Source organism: Triturus cristatus, chromosome 3_2 (genome assembly GCF_964204655.1).
Source record: "Triturus cristatus chromosome 3_2, aTriCri1.1, whole genome shotgun sequence".
Lineage (NCBI taxonomy): Eukaryota > Metazoa > Chordata > Amphibia > Caudata > Salamandridae > Triturus > Triturus cristatus.
The window spans coordinates 773,034,673-773,055,515 of NC_140584.1; the positions used below are offsets into that span (position 1 = coordinate 773,034,673).

Consider the following 20,843-nt stretch of genomic DNA (forward strand, 5'->3'; position numbering starts at 1 on the left):
CCAGCATCTGGAAGTTGGGCTCAATACTCCTTCTGAAAAAAAATAATCTGGACCCAAAAGATCCGAATAGCTACAGGCCCATTACTCGCCTCCCACTACCTGCAAAAATAGTAGAAAAATAAATAATTGCTCAGTTGAGCACATTTCTTTTTCAAAATAAGGTATTGGACCCTACACAATATGGCTTCAGAGCAGGGCATAGTACGGAGACCACTTTAATCAAGTCGACGGAAGAAATTAGGAAAGTCATGGAACAAGGAGGTGAGGCAGCCCTCATTATGCTGGATCTATCTGCGGCCTTTGACACGGTCCATCATGATCTGTTGATGGACCGTTTGTCGGAGGTAGGGGTAAAAGGAAAGGCCTGGAAGCTGCTAAAAGCATTCCTAACAAATAGGAAACAAATAGTGTCCTTAGGAAGTTTCTATTCCAATGCTTTTATGCTTCCATGTGGAGTTCCACAGGGATCGGCCCTCAGTCCAACCCTCTTTAATATTTATGTGGCACCCCTGGCTCCTTTGATTAGATCACATGGTTTTAGTCTAACATCTTACGCAGATGACACACAAATTGTAGTGTCTATACTACCAGGACAAGAAATTTCAAGAATGTATGGCAACAGTCAAATCCTGGATGTCAAAGAATTGTTTAATATTGAATGGAGCCAAAACGAAGGTCCTCATGTTTGGTAATAAAGCCAACTTCTGGACCCCTGACTGGTAGCCACCGGACATGGGCAATCGCCCCAGACCCTTAAGAAAGGCTAAGAATCTGGCTATAATGGTGGATGACAAATTGAACTTTGAGGATCAGATAAAGGCTACGTCCTCGGCCACTTTTCAATCCCTCAAGATGATAAAAAGATCAAACCGTTTTGGCCAGAAGACAGCCTGCTTACAGTTGTATCCTCTATGGTGTTATCGCAGCTGGATTACTGCAATGGGCTCTATTTATACATCGTAGAGCGGCATTTAAACAGATTGCAGATTTTGCAAAATGCTGCAGCAAGGTTGGTGACGGGCATCCCCAAATTTGTATCGGCAGCCAAAGAAATACGAAGATTACATTGGCTGCCCATCAGAAAAAGGGTGCAGTTTAAGTCACTATGCTTGGTCTACAAAGGACTGCATGGTCAGGGGCCTGACTTCTTGGCTAACCAGTTTAAATGGCATGCCCCCAAGAGAACCCTGCGGTCATCTGGAGCTAAACTGGTGAATATACCTCCCATGAAGAAAGCCTCGTGGGGGGGAAGAAGTTTCATAGCAGGTGCAGCCAAGGCGTGGAATGCCCTCCCTTGGAATCTGAGGAACTCTACTAACCTTCTTGCTTTTAGGAAACAACTTAAAACATGGCTTTTTAATCTATAAGGTCTCCCTCAGTTACCTATCTTCCTGGCCCATCCATGCTCTTAGAAGAATTTGCTACCAGCGCCAGGACACCTTCGGGTAACCGTGCGCTTTATAAGCTGGATTAACATAACATAACAGGAGAGCTCTTTTAACAACTAATGTATATAGAGCTCTCTCAGCAACTGTTTTAGGTTGGGAGAAGAATATTGGCAACTCAACAGACTGATTGAGATGGAATGGTGAAATGACTTTTGGATGGAATTTGGGATTTGTCTTTAGAACCACCTTGTTGTGATGGAGTTGCAAGAATGGTTCTTGAATTGTTAGTGCCTGGATCTCACTCACCCTTTTGAGTGATGTAATAGCTACTAGAAAAGCAACTTTCCATGAAAGAAATTGTAATTCACACGTATGCAAAGGCTCAAATGGAGGACCCATGAGCCTGGTGAGAACAATGTTAAGGTCCCATACAGGTGAGGGTGGTAACCTGGGAGTAATTATTCTTTTGAGACCTTCCATGAAGGCTTTGATGGCAGGAACTTTGAATAATGATAGATGCTATCTCTTTTGAAGGTAAGCTGCTATAGCAGCAAGATTTAACCTGATTGAGGAGTATGCTAAACTGCATTTGTGGAGATGCAGCAAGTAGCATATGATGTTCTGGATGGAAACATCTAGTGGGTTGATGTTGTTATTGGTGCAATATATAACAAATCTTTTCCATTTAGCTGCGTAGCAAGCTCTAGTGGTGGGACGTCTAGCTTCTTTGATAACGTTCATGCAATCAGGTGGGAGGTTGAGATATCCAAATTCTAAGGCCTGAGGAGACAAATTGCTAGGTTGAGTTGCATGGGGTCCGGATGCATGATCTCTCCATGGTTCTGTGTTAACAGGTGTGGTGAGAGTTGTAGTTTTTGATGTGGTACCACTGAGAGTTGCCTTGCCCATGTTGGTGCAATGAGAATCAGTGTGAGGGAGTGTTGCTGCAGCTTGCGCACCACTAACGGAATGAGTGGGAGAGGCGGAAAAGCATACGCATATCTGCCTGACCAACTCATCCATATCGCATTGCCTTTGGACAATGGGTATGGATACCTGGTGGCGAAGCTTGGGCATTTGGAGTTTAGGTGGGTGGCGAACAGATCTATTTGTGGCTGTCCCCATACTTGAAAGAAAGGTTGAAGAACTTGCGGATGAAGTTCCCACTTGTGAATCTGTTGTCTCCGACGACTCAACAGATCCGCAACCTGATTTTAAACTCCTGGTAGATGTTCTGCTAGTAGGTAGATGTTTTGAGGAATGGCCAACCTCCATATGCTCTGCGCCAGCCGGGAGAGCTGTAAGGAGTGTGTTCCTCCCTGTTTTTGAATGTAGTACATGGCTATCATATTGTCTGTGCGGACTAAGACAGACTTGCCTGATAGGTAATTTTGAAATGATTTTAGAGCTAGAAAAATGGCTAGCAACTCCAGATGGTTTATGTGGAGTAGATTTTGTTGTGGTGTCCACCTGCCCTGTACTGTGTGCTCTGACAAATGAGCTCCCCGGCCGGTGAGGGATGCGTCTTTGGTAAGTACTACCTGTGGAACTGGCTCGAGGAACGGCCGTCCTTTGGAAAGGTTTTTGGTGTTCCACCGCTGCAGAGAGCGATGTGTCCAGCCGTCGACCACCTCCAGATCTGTTAATTGACCTTGAGCATGGTTCCACTGGCAGGCTAAGCACTATTGCAGGGGGCGCATATGGAGTCTTGCGTGTGGTACGAAAATGCAAGATGCCATCATTCCAATTAGTTGCACGAACACTCGAGCTGGTAGTGAGTGCTGCGGTTGAAATTTTTGTAGAACAGCTTGCATGCCTTGTATTCATATTGGATTGGGGGATGCAAGTCCTTTGGAGGTGTCTATTGTGGCACCTAGATACTGTTGAGAATGGGATGGTTGGAGGTGAGACTTTGTTTTGTTTATAGTGAAACCGAGTTCGTGTAAGAGGTGAATGGTCTTGTGTGTGTGTGCTGGACGCATTGCTTGTATGACTTGGCTTTTATTAACCAGTCGTCTAGATATGTGAAGACATGGATGTTTTCCCTTCTCAAGTGTGCTGCTGCTACTACCACAAGACACTATGTGAAGACTCGGGTGCTGTAGTGACTCCGAGGGGGAGGTCTTTGAATTGGTAATGCTGACCGTCCACTACAAACCGAAGGTACTTCCTGTGAGCTTGGTGAATGGGAATGTGAAAGTAGGCGTCCTTGAGATGTAGGGTAGCAAGGAAATCGCCATGTTTTAGCAGAGGAAGGACCTGCTGTTATGTGACCATATGAAAGTGGTCTGACTGTACGTAAAGGTTCAGGGGTCTCAGGTCCAGTATAGGTCTGAGGGAGCCGTCTTTTTTAGGAATAAGGAAATACAGAGAGTAAACCCCTGTGTTTTGATGGTGTAGTGGAACTGGTTCTATTGCATGTTTGTGCAGTAGAGCGACGACCTGCTGCTTTAGGAGTGTGAGATGCTCTTGTGACATGGGACGTTGTTTGGGTGGTGTTGTTGGAGGAGTGGAAGTGAGCTCTAGGCAATAACCTGACTGAATTATTTGTCTCACCCACCTGTCTGTTGTGATGGAGTTCCAGAGAGGTAGGAACTGTTGTAATCTCCCCCCCCCCCCCCCAACAGGATTGGAATGGTCTGGGGGGAGGGGAGGGAAGTCACTGCTTGGGGGTGGAGGCAGTACGGGTGTTGTTACATCTGCCTCTACCTTTAGTATTGTTGCCTCTGTATCCTCCTCTGTAATAACCTCTATTGGGCTTGCATTGGGTGGGAGTTTTGTAACAAGAGGAGGCAGGAGTGGTAGGAAAAGTTGTTGAGGCGCCCCTGTACGAGGAGCGATGAAGTGACGCTCTGGTAGTTTGCTTTTGTAAAGCTCCCATGTATTTTGCAGTGTCAGTGTCCTTTTTCATCTTTTCGTGAAAGTTATCAACCGTGGGACCAAACAGATGTTGTTGGCCAAAGGGTTGATTGAGAATACTGGTTTGTACTTCTGGTTTGAAACCAGAAATACGCAGCCAGGCATGCCTGCATAAAAGTATGCCGGTATTTATTGCCCTTGAGGCTGCGTCAGCAGCATCTAGAGCGCAACGGATGGAAGTGTTAGCAATGACCTTCCCTTCCTGTATCAAATCAGTAGCCCTGGTCTTGTATTTGTCTGGTAGATGTTGTATAAGGGTTTCAAGCTCATCGTAGTGAGCCCTATCGTATCTTGCCAACAGAGCTTGGGTGTTGGCGATTCTCCAGACGTTGGCTGCTTGAGATGTCATACGTTTGCCTGAAGCATCTAAGAGTTTGGATTCTTTATCAGGGGATGGAGCATCCCCGGTTGTCTGAGAGTTAGCTCTTTTTCGTGCGTTGGAGACAACTAAAGAGTTTAATGGTAGATGGCCCTTGATATAGGCTGGGTCAGTTGGGGCGGCTTCGTATTTTTTCTCCAACCTGGGATTAATTACCCTGGCGCTGACGGGGTCTTTAAATACGCCTGGTGCATGTTTTATAACCCCTTTAAGCATTAGAAAGATGGTTGTGGTCTTATGAGAGGGTAATAGTGTGGATCCGTATGGCGATAGACCCCATAAAAGGCTTCTGCTCTGTGAATGAGTTGTGTGAACCCAATGGTGTCATCTGGAGGAGATGGCCTAGAAGGGTATGCGTCATCTTGGGGTAGATCCGGGGCATCTGGTGCATTGTAGTCTTCCCAAGGATCATCTGATGGGCCAGTAATATCACCTGGATGATCTAAGGGTTGCTCATCTTCTGCCCCTTCAGAAATATCATCCTCATCGTTATCTGCTGGTGCAGGGCTATGTGGGATGTGTGGGGGAATTATAAGGGTCTGGCACTTCTGGAAGTGGTGAAGATACTCTTATGGGAGAAGTTTGAGCATGTTTTTTGAGAGGGACTGAAGGTGTGGAAGGAGGTTCCAGTTTACTTTTAGCAGGTAAAGTGGTGATAGGTCCAGTTTTTGGGTGAATAAGAAGAATCTTTTGCTTTGCATCTGAACAGAAAAGCCCTTCTTTGGGAGAATCCTTTCTCGGAAACGGCTTGTCATGTTTGGCATCGAGCTGTTTGTTGGGTTTAGCAATGTTCAGAACAGTCTTAGGAGTAGATTGAGGTCTGGTTCCGAAGACTTGTGGTCGGAAGCTCTTTTCGATTCGAATTTTTTCTTCGGATCCGGAGTTGTTGGTTCCGAAGCGTGTTTCAGGTCGACAGTTTTAGGTACCGAAGTTTGCTTCAGTGCCGGAGTTGGCTTTGGTGCCGGCGTTGGCTTCGGTTCGACCGTTTTAGGTGCCAAAGTTTGCTTCGGTGCCGGACTTGGCTTTGGTTCGACAGTTATAGGTGCTTAAGTTTGCTTTGGTATCGGACTTGACTTTAGTTCGACAGTTTTAGGTGCCAAAGTTTTCTTCTGTGCCGGAGTTTGTATAGGCTTCACTTTCGGTTTCAGAACCTTCTGTTTATCGGGATTGACTCGAGGCTGACTCGAGCCAGAGTCGCCTAGAGGCTTTTTGGAAGTCTTAGTTGCCGGGCCCGAAGGCGGGACATCAGAAGTTTGTGATCGGTGTGCACCTGGGCCCAGAGGTGGAACCGAAGCCTCAACCGGTGTGGGGGTATCAAGAGGGTCGATGTCTGTACTTACGACCCGCTGACCAGCTAGAAGGGGATCGTCATCTTCTGCCTGCTTGTTGGCTCCAGAAGCTGAATCCTCTGCTTCGGGAACGATGACGTCTTCCTGCTGTTCTTCTTCTTCGGACTCCGGTTGGACTGGAGTCTCATGGACCAGGGTGTCTGGTGCCGATGAAGAAGATTGTGCCATGACTCTCCGACTCGACGGTCTCCGATTGTCTTTTTCGACCGGAACGAAGCACAGGACAGGCAATCTCGGATTTTGTGCTCTGGGGACAAGCACAGATTGCACACCTCATGTAGATCAGTGTGGGGGAATTTGTGTCCACACCGAGGGCACTTCTTGAATGGTGTTCTTTCCATGAGCCGAAGGCCCAATGGCGCAGTTGGGCCTGATGGCCCTCGACAAGCACCGGAATTGAGAAGTGAAGGTTGTTCGAGACGCGTGTATAAGGAAGTCTCGATCGAAAACAATACCGACGGTAGGAATCAAGGAATGTGCGTCGAAATGAGATCGGTAACGAAACAGAGCGGGAGCGACATACACATCCGAGCCCGATGGCGGAAAAAAACAATCTGAAGATGGAGTCGATGCCCATGCGTACTATAATCCAGAGGAGGAGTCATCCACTATACAAAGACTCTTCCAGGACAACAACAAAGTGTAATCATCCGGGCCGTTCTACGCACTAGTGTGTGATCTGCAGCCCATATGCCTCGAACATACAAACATGGTTCCCAAACAAATCTGTAGCAAAGGGAACCAAAATCCACAAAGTGGCACTCATGAAATACAATGTAGGTCCTCTTCAACTGCATAGAGGATAGAGTTGCAGATAAATATACATAAAGAATAGTGAAGCTTTAGGAGTTTTCACATGCTCCATCATGGCACATTCGCTTTCATAAGGAGAGAATGAACAGTGGTGTAAAATGAAGATCAATATTTTCATGAAAAAATGAAAAACTACAAATGGGCAAGATTAAAAAGCTCTGCACACGAGGCCAGAGAACTTAAATCATATCTGTGCTTTCAAGGCATGGCTCGTCAACCATTGTAACTCAATATGGCGACAACGTCATACCTTTTTGGTCAGATGGGTGAGGGGGCACATGAGGGTACTTGGAGGGCTTCTTGATATGGAAGTTGACGTTGTCCAGCTCCACGTTGAGGCTGATGGAGGCGGCCGAGTCACTGTCCATTGTGGACTGGAAGCTGCTTACTGATGTACGCTTGCTGGGACTGGCAGAATCTTGGGGTGGTGAATGAAAAAGCAAGAGGAGTATGGGGAGCAAACAATAAAATCGAAAGGGGTTTAAATAGGAAAATTATGAAGGGTGACAGGAGAGAGGAGAAAAAGAGGACTTTAGTTCCCAAATACCAACGAGAACTGCTTCAGGGGTAAAACTGATATTCATAAATACATGGTAACAGTTTGTACTTAGTCTCATGCATGCAGAAAAAGTGCAGTGACCGTTTGAAGTTCAAACTAATGAAATAAGGAAAGTATTGTGTAGTAAGTGTTCTTGAAATAAACGATTGCGTTAAAACGCTACAAACTGAAATAAACTCAACATGAACAAAATCTTTCTATTAAGTTAAGAATATAGGTTAGTATATTCAGATGACGTTGCAAAATAATACCTGGATGAAAAAATGTTCTCTTACTGGTTTAAAGATTAAAGCAGTTATGGTACATAATGGTACACTGTAGCGTTCAGAAGGCTTAAAGGGAAGCACGCCCTTCTATGTCTGGACCTGTAACAGACTTCCAAGTAACCTCCTAATCTACTATAAACAGAATCGCAGGATATGATGCGGGCGGTCCGGTGCAGAGGAGAATGGATACAGCTGTGGCACCCAATATAAAATGTTTATATAAATAGTACTACGGGGTTTCATAAAAAACGATTCTAAATTCTGACTCAACGGTCACCGTTGAGAGCTATTCACACCACGAAAAGCCCATATTTATAAAAGTAACTTTAGGAGCAGTTTTAGTTAGGAGCAAACTGGTGATTGAAGTTTATCCTATGCCCTCAGCTCAGATATTTGTGTTTTATAATACAACACTTACAACCATGTGACTGTGAAGGTGCCCGTCTTTTCCTTGTTTTTTTATTCACTTAATTACATTCGATGTGTTACTTCTTGAATATATATACTTTTGTGCACAGCTTTTTCGGTTAAAAAAAAAAAACAAAGATTTTATTATTAGAAAAACTATCAACTCACTGTTCAGAGTATCGTCTCCTTCGTCAGCAATCTGCTCCGTGTCGCTGTCATCAAATTTGATGTCTTTGAACCACGAGGGCTCGGAGTGCCCTTCCACGGAGTTCACTGAATCGCTGTCTGGAGAGGGGGTCTCAATGAACTCGGTATTCTGCAGCAAAAACGAGAGCAGCAGGGCGGCATCAGCAAGCAATCCACACTCACAAGCAAACTGCAAAGGGCTGAAAAGCTAGTGGCTTGGCCACCGCCAAGGACAGTTCGGCATTGATGATTATTCTACATCTACACGAATCTCCGCCTTTGCCAACCTCAGGAAAAATGCTTAAACATAAGGGGCCGCGATTCTCGCACATCCATGGCCTCTGACCTCGTTCTGTAAGGTGCCTCCTGAGGACATTTCTGACAATCGAGTTAATTTCGCTTGGACTAAGCAGGAGCTGTTATTCTGAACTCTAAATGAACTTTGTCGTGCAACACACTTCTGAGAGGTCGAAGGACTCAGTCACTGACTGAAAAGCCAACCATAACATAGCATAACAGTGTATGTGTATAGTGCGCGTTCACCAGAGGTGCAACTAGAGCCAAATTTCGGGGGGGGGGGGCTAAGAAAAAATATGGTGGGGGGGGCTGAATCTTGAAGTAATAGGCAGAGTGGAGCTGATTTCGGGGGGGGGAATGGGCTGAATCTTTAAGCAATAGGCAGAGTGGAGCTGCAGGGGCTCTTAGAAGGGGTGAAACAACAGCGAGGCCTCATTAACATGCAAATGGTATTTTAGAAACCTGTGAAGTGCTCGGGTGCGGGTGTGTGCGTGCCGGGAAGCTGTCTCATCCCGGGCTGCCACACACGACGGGGGAGGCTGAAGCCCTTTAGTCCAATGGGTGTTGCGCGCCTGGCGTTCCCCCAAGGGTATCTTAATAACAGGTGTTTATTGTTACCCAGCTCAATGGTGCTCATTAAACCAGGCTGTCTAATGTTAGGCACTTACACGCGCGCCGCATTTCATCGAATGGGGCAGCGCAGTGGTTAAAGGTTATCTTGCTATACAGAGCCGAGGTGCCTTAAAACTCACAGGCTCCTTTTGGCCCCCTCCTGATTTACGAGCATGTCCATAGTTCTGGATGGACGTGTCCCGATGGGAGCAGGGAAAGTGCATCGTCGCGAGACCTTGACATGGTGGGTGGATTATCACATTTATGGACGCAGAAGGAGCTCCCGCTACCCCAACGCAATCTTATCAAAATGAGGGTATACGAAGGGCTGCTTGACTACTTGGTCGGCGGCCAATGTTCTTGCTTTTTGGGGTACACTTGTTGCGTTCTGAAATGAGAGATTATGGGAAGGGAATACCTGAAAGAGAGGGTGTGAGGAGGAAGCATTGACATTTGGGAGTAGGGCATCTAAGCAACGCCAGATTCTGCCTAATACGCGTCAACATGTGTATACACCGTAAGCGCTACATATAACGGACCCAGTAGGCAGACGACATGACCTAAACGTGGAACCACAGATCGAGCAATACGCGGGACAAGACATGCTTGGGATATTTTGATATATGGGCATTCGAACACAAAAAATCTTCACAGTTTTGACTTACCTGACTTTTTAGTGACTTATTTATTCAGTTATTCTCCCCGAGGCCTGTGGCGACTGGGGACGGACTGCTCTGGCACACACAAACATGAACCTTGTATCTCAAACCCAAACACAGCTCCTGAACCCCTCCCCCAGGCTCCAGCCCACCCATCTCAAGATAATCATCAGGAGTCGCTGGATGGAAGCAGAGGGGCAGAGTTCACTGTGGTCACACACGCTACTACATTGTCCCAAATGGCATGCTCCGTCCATTTAGATTAATGGAAATCTTCTAACCCCTCCGTGGGCCATCCAAATAACGCCCGAAAGAAACATCCATTCTTGGCAGTGACGCACACTCCAGTCACTGCCCTAGCCAACGCATGCGCAGGGCCCAGCCCCCTTCACCCCCGAAGAAACCCACAGATTGAGGCAACTTTGCAATTGTCACCGAGCAGCAAGCACCATTTATTGCTAGCTGCTCGGTGTTTCTTCAAACCCTTCGTTTCTCCCCCAGGTTGGTAGCAGGGCGACGCCCACTGCGCCCGTTCCCACGAGCGAGTCTGCACTCTGCACACACATTTGACACTGAAAATAGTCACAGAATCATTTCTTCTGGTGGTTTATGCACATACATGGTGACAGTGTCTCCTTTCATTTTTAAGAGGAGGATATGTAAAAGGAAGGCCGCGTTTACGCGGTTGTTGGCTAGGAAGCTAACTGCCATCCCCAAGTTTCCGGTCCAGGGAAGACATGGCTTGGCAGTTGGGCTGGACTGTTCCTAGGGGACACAGGGTCAGACTGATTTGCATATGGCCATGTCTGAACTGGGGTGGCGGAGTGAGCTAAAGAACGGTGATGGATTAAACCCAGATCAGTTGACTGGGGGTGAGTGTGTGCAATGTTCAACACTCCGTCCATCATCCCCTTTGGTTTTGCTTTGATCCCCCAGATAGCGGCACAGACGTCTGAATTGTCGAGCATTGGCAAAGTCAATAACTCTGGCTTTAATGTGTTAACTTTTAAACATACCTTACTGACTTTGCTAATGTTTTGTAAAACAAAAAGCAGCAAAAAGGGGCGGCTTTCTGTATAGAATGAATGAAGGAGACAAATAATTCAATGTGACAGAAAACATAGTAATGGAGAGCACTTCTCCGATGTAAACAGACACTCGTGTATTCCAATAAAAGCACGTCTTGAAAGGCAGAATGATGCACCATATAGCCAATAGCACAATGTGGGACAGTGATACCCACTATATGTACATTTTAATATATTTAATAAGATATTTTGTAGACCTTAAATTGGCCAAATGATATGATCGAATGGTCTTGTGTCAAGGCTATACAAGGAAAATTACACACACTCGTGTCTTTCTGCTTTTCCAGAAGAACTGCTATTCTGTTGTCCTTCTGCCTGAGTGAAAATGACTAGGCCTGCATCTTGAACACAGGACCACCAGTGACTACAAGGGCTAGTTTGCTGGACTCCTGATCATAGCCTCAGGGACAGAAAAGGCTCCAACTGCCTTGAACCCAGCACCTAAACTCTGTCTGCTGTGAGTCTTGCCCCCAGGTGGAGACATCTCAGTCCTGGACCTTTAGAAGTGGGCCTGAAGGTGCTCTGCCAACCTAGATGTGGTCCTGTCAGCAGAACTGATGCAGCGGGATGCATCTCCTCTGCGGAACTACTGCAGCGCAATCCTGATGCCAGACCTCACATTGTAGCAGCAGTCTCCAAGGAACCACCGCTGTGCGAAGTATCTTCAACGCAGGCCTTTCCATCAGAAGCCCCTCATCAACGGCATCAAAGCCCTGCAGCTTCTTTGGAACAACCATTGTGCAATGCAGGACTTCATATCGGAAGCCCCTCCTCAACTACATCCTCGATGAGGACTTCGCGTCGCAGTCCTGCAGCTTCCTCAGAACCACAGCGCATACTCGACATAGGATCTCATAAACACTCATCAAACAAGCATTGGCATAGCCAATAGGTCTCGCCTTTGGGACCTTATAAGTGTTTAGCCATGCAACAGTTGCATAACTAAATACTTATAAGGTCCCAAAAGCGAGACCTATTGGCTATGCCAAGTAGCCGTGAAAGTGAAAGTGATCGCGATCACGATCAAACATCAAAGCGGCCGTGAAAGTGAAAGTAATTCCGGTAAAGCGCGGCGCGCGCGCCCGCGCACATGCACTGTAGCTTTAGGCTGGCCTGATAGCACTTTTTGGAGCCCTCTCAATAAGTCTCGCCAGACCAGCGCATGCGCTGGATCAGGCGAGACCTAAAAAGGACTTAAGGTACTGTTATCAGCGGACCTAACTTGGTCGCTGTATCTGGCATACATTCCTTCGTGGTCAGCCTTAACTTGGGACTTGGTCTCGGCATGACCAAATAACCACAGTTGGCCCTTTGTGTTTCTGCGCACTATTCTCAATAATACTTAAAATTGCATATCTGCACTTTTACGGATTGGATTTTTATCATTTTGGTATCTAATAATTTATTACATTTATCTCTATTTCTCGAATTTACTGTAACATTTTATTTTTCTTATGTTCTGTTTTCGCTTCATTACTATTTGAAAAGCTGCATTAATACTTTACACACTGCATCTAAGTTAAGCCGGAATTACTTTGTGCCAAGCTACCAGACGGTTGAGCACAGATTAATTTGGAGTTTGATTGTGTCTCACCCTGACAGTGATTGTGGCTACTGCTGGAGTACTATTTCAGCCCCCCTCATCCAGTATCCCAATTTCCTACACTACAATGACAATATTGGGGTTCATCTGAGGAGGGTCGAGACAAATGGCAGCATAGGGACAGGGCAATTGGAGAGGGGTAACACTTCCTTGATAGACTTTTTATACAGTGAAATAAGCACCAACATGAGTACATGCAGATCTGTGATAAATTGTCTATTGTGCATCTGGGAAGTATAGTGCAACTGATATTCACTATTATACGTTTTGGTATACGTTGAAACGCACAAATATTCCAAATTAACATGCTAGAGCAGATTGAAACTCACGACTGTTCCAACAGTGACCACTTTATAACTTACATTTCTTTAATCAACTGTCACTAATGTGGCTGTGTGGGAAACACAATTGCTGCTGTGTGGCTGCCTGATCTTCTTTACTCACTGCCATAAATCTCACCCGAGGAATTGCAGCAAAGGGGAAAAGACACAGAATGTAACATCGAGAAAAAGAAAGGCTGGCAAAGCCAAAATACCTGCCCTTCCAAGGCTTCCTGCAGAGCTTTGCCAATGCTTTGAACTTGTGGTGGCCATTCTAGAATTAGGTTATTCGAAAAAACATTCACCTTTGAGTGGTTTGGAAATCTTTATCGTGTTTAACTGTTCCAAGGCAGCCAACACATTGGTTTTAACAAAAGCACTGGCAAAGCCCGTTGGTCTTGTATTTCCGTAAGCAAAAATGATCATTCACTGACTGGCACGTTTGTGGGCATTTTTGTGTGGATGGGCAAATAAGTGAATGTAAGAATGAGTTCCTGGTTGAATGAGTACATTAATGCATGGGCAAGCAAAGGACGGATGAAGTGGTAAAAAGTGTCAAAGAAGTAAGGGTGGTCACTGACATGAAGGGAAAGAAAAGGTCAGTGTTCAATGCTGCTCTTGCAATGAGAAGGACTGTATATCGGGGAGGAGGAAGTGTATGCTGGGGAATGTTAGACTGAGCATTTCAAACATACTGTACTGGTGCATGTAAAAAGGGGCTTTTCTTGGTGCTTTGAGAAGATACACTCTGCTAAGCAGACTGATGTGCTGTAGCATTAGGTTTGCATTGCATAGTGGACATGTTTTCTTTAAATACGAGATATGCTTTTTACATAGTGCTTACGAATGCAGGTTTTACTGTTTTTAAGCATGGTAAATAACTTGCTACCATACGTCAATTTTACTGCACTGTATTTACCCACATCGGGAAGGTGAAAGTAGGTGCGGGTCTTCCTGCTTTCAAAGTCTTGACCCATTAGTCACTCCAAATATCAGCAGTGAGCAGAGACCGGCAATACAAATCCATTCAAGGAAACACACAAAAACAATGTACACATACAGGTTCAGTCAAATAGAAGAAAGAGCAAACAAGACACACAAACCCACCCAAGCTGCAATCCCAAAGATATATTAACATACCAGCATGGTTTCAACCACTGTCATAGACAAAAACAAACAAACACAGACAGCTAAAACAAAAAAATAAGCATAGTCATACCCATGCAAATACGTACAGCCATACTGACATACAAACCTGCGCATACCAACACAGCGACAGTCAGAAACAAAAATATACTGGTAGAACAGCCGCCCATTTTGTACGAGAATGGGGACTCAGCTTTAGGTTCGGTGGCAAATCTGCATCCCCCCTCTGCAGTGTCCATGACAAGCACTGGATAGGGTGAGTGTCTGTCACACACAAGGATTTTGTTCAAAGAAGTGTGGTAAATATTTCATTACCGGTACTATTTTTTATGCGGTAAAGTCTAGTAAGAATAACTCAGTAAATATAAGAGGCAGAATCCGTGGTATTAGAGGTTCTAAAAGGCTTTATTCCTATACAAAGGAATACAATTCGAATTGCAGGCTTCTATTCCATCACCACGAAAGTTCAGGAAGGAAGGGCATACATTATTGACAGATAATCAGTTTTATAGGAAATGCATTACAGTGAAACAGATGCAAGAGGCGTAACAGCTGATAATACAGATAAAATGTGCATACGTAACTAATAGAGGCGGACATATAGGCGTAACTTAGTAAACGTCATTATACATGATGTCACAAGTGGGTGGATCCATAAAAGAATCCTGCAATGTCAGCAGAAATATTTGGCAGAGATGCGCGCGCAGCCGCATGACGTGTGATTGACGTGCAACTAGAGGGTGAAGGGGACTTGACATTTAGCTCTACATGTGGAGACAGAAGTCTGGGGGGTCATGTCAACCTAATCCCAAATCATATCTAATATCCTATGTTTAAAGAACTGTGTTATCCAAAAGGAAAGGTCTCTAGGATAGAATCTATTCTATACTGACTGTTAGTGCGTGTACAAGCGTCTAAGTGTCTACATGAGATGCGAGGGGGTAGGAATATTCCATGGTAACGGGGGCTATGAATTATTTGCATGAGGACAGCGAGGCCTGGCCCTTTGCACGGTAGCTGGAGGAATGTTTACCTAAACTACTAGACAGGAATGCATCGGATGAGGAGCGGAGCAGATAATCTTGAAGGTGAAATACAGTTTTTGGCAGGCAACAGGCTGGATCAGGCACCGTTAGCCGCGCAGGGAGTAGGACAAAGTTCATGGATACAGATGCAGGCTCAGACTGGAGCTTTCAGAGGCAGAAGGCAGGAAAAGGCTTGATGACAGAATTCTGGGCCTACTCGCCTGAATCTGTGAAATGTGGAAAGTGAACCACATAAAGTCGGTGGCCTTTCATACTTAGGAATGGAATATCTGACCCATTCATGGCGGATCTGAAAGAGGACATGTTGACGGTGGACGCACATATATTTGCGTCTTCAAAACTGGAACTGGAGGGAACATACATGTACTTATAGCATGCACATGGAGCCGTTGGGGTCTACGATAGGGGACATAACTGATCACAAAATTCATATTTCCTCAGTACAACCAAGTACAACCTGAATGACAGCAATCACAACACATTCTATTGTGTCCTGTGTTTTTTAAATTATTTTCTAAACTGAGTTTTATAAAGCACAAACTTGACCCAAAGGTATCAGAGCGCTTTACATAGCACCAGTTGCGTTACACAAGAACACCTTCATTTTTGTTAGGCACGGGGAGATTAAGTGATTTGCCCAGAATCACAGGATGAGCGCCATTGTCATTGCCATTGTCGAGACTCGAACCCGGTTCCACAGATTTGAGGTCGACCGCCCTAGCCGTTAGGCCAACTCCTCTTTATGAGGCCTCTAGTGGCCCTCGAAAGACTCCTTACGAATATTATGTAATATTGTAGGTGTGACTGGGTGTGGGTTAATAAAAGTTTGTGACACAATGCGTTCAGTTGACGGTTGCATGCTGAAGAATAAAGACGTGAACCAGAGCTTCGTGTGTGGCATGGTCTGTTACAAGCTCCTTGGCTGGGGAGGGCGCTATAACTGGCGACAAGATAGGGGATATGTGCCTCCAAAGATACACGACTGCTCTCTTGGAGTTAGCTGTGGTGCAGCAAACTGCATGTGAGTGCCACGTGCACCTCAAGAAGCGGTCTACAGTTGGCGTATGTGGAGTCAAAGCACAACTTCAGCTTTTGAGAAGCCGTCGAAGAAGGTGAAGGCCCTACGGAGGAGCACAATCAGTAAGCCTGCCAATACTCTACTAGTAAGGCTAAAAGAAGAGCTACAGCACCACAGCATAACACAGAACTAGCACCAATACAAAGCAAAAATGCTAAAGACAGTGACAACCATTTACGACAAAGAGCTGAAGGCATAGACAGCCAGGTACACAACTGTACTCACCAGAGCGAACAAGAAAAGCATCACCTGATCTCCAATAAAGACTTGGCCAGGGCCGGTGCGCTCAAAGTAGCATGCGGCATCCACAACAACCCAAGTGTACGCACGGGGGTTGCACTTACGAAGCCATTGGTCTCCTCAGAAGCTGCCATTGAGGCGACTGGTGGTGCTCAGTGCAATTCAAAAGATTTTCAAGCTTTGAAGCTTTCCAATGGCTGTTGAACAGAGCACCAAACATGGCGCCGCTGCATTCCTGAAACAACCACCTCCTTTCTATACTGCCACCAGATGGACTTTCTGGATCAAAACAGTTGATGACTTCATAGATGTTATAGAAGAAGCAGATGACAATAAGACTTAAAGAATCTTGCAGGTGATGAAGTGATAAAGAAATATCACACGCTGATAAAATATCATACCACCAAATCAAGAAGACGTTAGAGGCCAAGTTCAATCCAATGCCATATGTCGACTATGAAAGGTACACATTCAACCAAGCGAGAGCAACCTGGTAAGGTGATGGATGAGTTTGTTGAGAGACTGGATACACTTATAAAGCACTGCAAGTACAATGAATTCAATGCAGAAATCATGCGATTTAGTTATTGATGATTGCCTCTACGATTCATTCAGAGGACGCATGCTGAGAGAAACGCTCAGTGTGGAGAAAGTGCTCAAGGCTGCAAGAGTGGAGGAACATGCCGATCAACAAGCTACTGATAAGGAAGCGGGAACAACCCAAAACTGAATCAAAGTTGAGCATAAAAATTAAGCAAAAACATAAGGAAGAGGCCCACCGAGAGATGTCTCAGAAGAAAAAGAAATTGTGTTTCTGCTGTGGATTCCCCTATCCACATAAAGGTAAATGTCCTGCCATCTGACAAATACGCAAAGGTTGCAGGAAGAAAACCCATTTCATAATGGTTTGCAAAGCGAAAGAGAAACTAAGGGCGTCATGGAGAGATGAGAAGAAGGATGCCAGAAAATTCCAGAAGCATTCTAGCCACTCTCACAAGGCCAAACGGCAACATTGACTAAGGCATGTGGCAATGAATTGAAGTCGATCGGTATCAAATTCAACTTTTAACGGTTTGGTGACGTCATCGAGTAATGATGAGGAAAAGGGATGTGCGTTGAAGTTTGTTTGTTGGGTTGTGATGCATGATTCATTTGTCCTGCAGACTCTTATGGAATTTGGTTGTTTGTTGAGGTACTGGCAATATATGTTGTTTGCCAAGTTAAGTAAACTTTAATCTAACCATATAAAGAATAGTATATGAGGATGTGGAACTGTTGGAGTTTTTCCCTTAAGTGAGTGCATGCCGAGCTCCTAGACAGCATTTGAAGTCCATGTTTAAGGCGATAGAGCTTGCACAGTATTACAGGTCTTTTTACACTCTGGCAAGGTGGAATTCTAGGTCTGTATTTTTATATTTGAGAAGTTTTGCGATTATCAGTCTAGCCATAGCCCCAAGGGTGACCTGGGGAGCCAGCGACTAGCGTGGTTTTTTCACAAGCAGGAGTTTGGAGAAGGTATTGGCATAAAACAATTTTGTGAGCATGACCTCCACAAATGTCTCTATCTTCTCAGTAACACACAGAATCGGAAGATTACTCATTCTGGATATGGCTTCCAAATTCTCATTTTTACCTTAATGACAGAAAATACTTTGTCCATTCTTAATCCTTTTTCTTTGTCTCTGTTGTAATCCTCCTCCATTGTGAAGATAAGCTTCTCTGCTTCAGTCAGGGGTTCTAATTCTTGTTGATTTTCTTCTCCATCTTATCTATTCGCGGATTTATGTGTCTATTTCTGGGACAATTGTTGCTAAGCTGGACTGCAATCCTTTAAGGATCAATTTAATTTCCAGGTTGTCTTCAGTGTCTGAGCATTCTCGATTCCACAAAACTTGTATTGCTCTTGAATTCTGCTTGCTTTCCAGCTTGCCATGTCTCAAATGAGATCTTCGGTTGTTTGGGATCCATTGTATTCCCCCACAATGTCTGAATGGTCTTCCAAGTGTTAGAGATCCTACGTGTGTTCGCACTGTAAGCGGTTTGGTTTAGTGTATGTGTCAACCCCCGAGTTGATCTGTAATCGCTCTCTCCGCCAACTCAATATAGAAAGTCGAGCCCATAAGTTCATGTAGATTTACTTAGTCTTTGTCCATTCAAAATATTTTTGATGGTGCAGTTGTGGCTCGCCAGAAACCCATCTCACTCCAGGAATGAGAGGGTGGGGAGACAATAGTAGTCCCTTCTCCTTACACAAGTCCGTACCACAAGTTAACATATGCGAGGCCTGGCAACCAGCCAGCCAGCCCCAGGTACTCTAGCAGAATCAGTCTTTTTCTATTTCGGGAGGCGTGTTCCTTATTTATTTGTCATCAGAGGTGTCAGGGACACTTTGACCCCAGGCCCAAGTCCGCAAATCTCCAGTGTGTACCCGTGGTGAGCTGGTCCGTGTCCCATAGAACACAAAGGGTGTATCATTTGCTTAATAAGGTACTTTTAACTGTCATTTGGTGGGACCCGAAACAAGGCCAAGACCCCAGACTCATCGCTCGTATTTATGGGTCATGCACGCGCCTCGCCTCCTGCCACAACAGCTCCACAATATCAGGTTGGCCTCTAGCCTGGGTCGCCCTCACAGCGTTTTTTGATGCTGGGCGCTTGTTCATTCACAGCTCCCACTGACAAGTGCTCCCAGCGTGCCAATCAACTGTGTTTCTCCAGCATCGGATCAACCCGGTGCTACGTTTGCTTGCACCCTGTTCTGTTTTTCTTCAGCCTGGATAAGTATGTCTGGGGCTCGCATTCAATGAAGTTTCGATGGGTTCTCAATCTCTGAGCCGTCCAACACTTATTTAATTCCTTACCTTTTGTGTTCCATCAGTTTCGATTTGCAAACTTTATTTATTAGCTCCCGCGGCTGCTGCAGCTCGAATAATATGAGGCCATCTTGAACACAGGTTTAGCCAAGCGGCCAGTCATCAATTGTTTTTGATTCCCTATCGGTGGAATTTGTTGGAAAGGAATTCAAATTAAACTTATTTGTTGAGGCTTGAAAAACCAGGCTCTCTGGTGGTGTGTGCTTGGAAAACAAGCGCAGGGCACTGGACGCCAGTATGTGTTACCAAGACAATGGTAGACTCACTGGTGGGCAGACTTACACCATTTAGCAAGAAGAGCATCAGTATGCCCTTAATAGAATGGTAGCAGGAATCGGAGGCAGCTGGTCCTGCTTTAAATATATTAGTCAATTTATTTCTTTACCCCTCTATAGTGAGCAAATACAACACTGAGTCTCAGCTAATCTCCTGACCACCACTGCAAACAAAGCACTTTCTTCCATTGGTGGTCCAGTTGGCGAGTCTTTTTTGATTTCAAGAGATATGTTTAGCCCAAGGGCATTATATAAGTCTACAATGAATCGTCAGTGTAATGAGAGGGAGGAATTGTCCCAATCATCTGTGTTTTAAGAGACATAGCTTGTTGCTTCCACTGGGTCCAAATCGTAGCTAAAAATAGTGCGAATCCTCTTCTGGCACAGACATTGGGGCAGGCGAACTGGCTTTGAATCTGTTAGAATGACCACCAGTTGAGCTATTGTAATTTTATAGCATGACATAGGCCTGGATTAGGTCGACATCAATTCAGGGTCAGTTTTGGTGCCCATATGGAACTAACCAATGTAAACTTTAATGACGGGTTGAAAGTCAGTAATGTGGCTGGAACATGCCCCTCAGGGGGCAGAAGCTGTCATGGGAGGATCTCCTAGTGGAAGTCTAATTGGAAACATCTGCTTCTCCATGGGGAACAAAGGCATGCTAGAGAGAGAGGGAACTAGAAATGCACCAACAGTCTGTATCATGATCTCTTTGCAGAACTCTATTTGCTATGGGGTGGACTGCAGCCTGGGAAATTCAGGACTATTGTGGGATAAGTTCTGATTCGAAGAACATCAGAGGAGTATGATCTTTATCTTGATGCCACAACCCATCTTGCTACAATTATAATGACGAGATGGGGGATTACGTTGTTCTTAGTGTTCTTGTTCTAATGTTTAAAATTTGAATTCACTTACCGGAAGACTTCAACGGTGAAGGTTTTTTTTTTTTTTTTGCAGGAACAGCATAGTGACAGGAATTGAAGAGAGACCTGTGCTTCAACTGCGATCTCTTCATATGTACAGCACCGTACAGATTCGTAACCTGGCCCTAAGTCGCCTTAGGGTACATAAGGGCATGCTTGTCACATGATGGAGTCATGAGAGGAGACGAAGCACCACAGGCATATTTCATGCCTTTCTGTGACCGACATCTATCTCCTGCAGTCTCAATACAGCTGCAATCCAGTCGATTTCAGAGGGGATATTGTTCCTTAGTACACTGTAAAAGGTTTTCTTAAGTCACTGGAAGACTGAAAGTTTGGAGAGGAGCCCTGGATCCACATCGAAGGGTGGTGAAAGAAAGGAGCTTATATCAGTATGCAGAGGGATGGCG

The 20,843-nt window shown here is 45.2% G+C and overlaps 1 protein-coding gene across 3 annotated transcripts in view; it reads right to left on the reverse strand.

Annotated features, from left to right (window-relative positions):
• Positions 1-20,843, reverse strand: part of PIKFYVE (phosphoinositide kinase, FYVE-type zinc finger containing) — a 2,037,960-nt gene that overhangs the window by 1,484,745 nt on the left and 532,372 nt on the right. For 2 of the 3 annotated variants that reach the window (XM_085648834.1, XM_085648835.1), the window contains 2 exons: positions 8,250-8,397; positions 7,099-7,266 (listed from right to left, as the gene is read on the reverse strand). In XM_085648834.1, coding sequence (XP_085504960.1) covers positions 7,099-7,266; positions 8,250-8,397 — 316 coding nt within the window. The remainder of the gene's footprint in view (positions 1-7,098; positions 7,267-8,249; positions 8,398-20,843) is intronic. The other variant, XM_085648836.1, reaches the window with a different exon arrangement.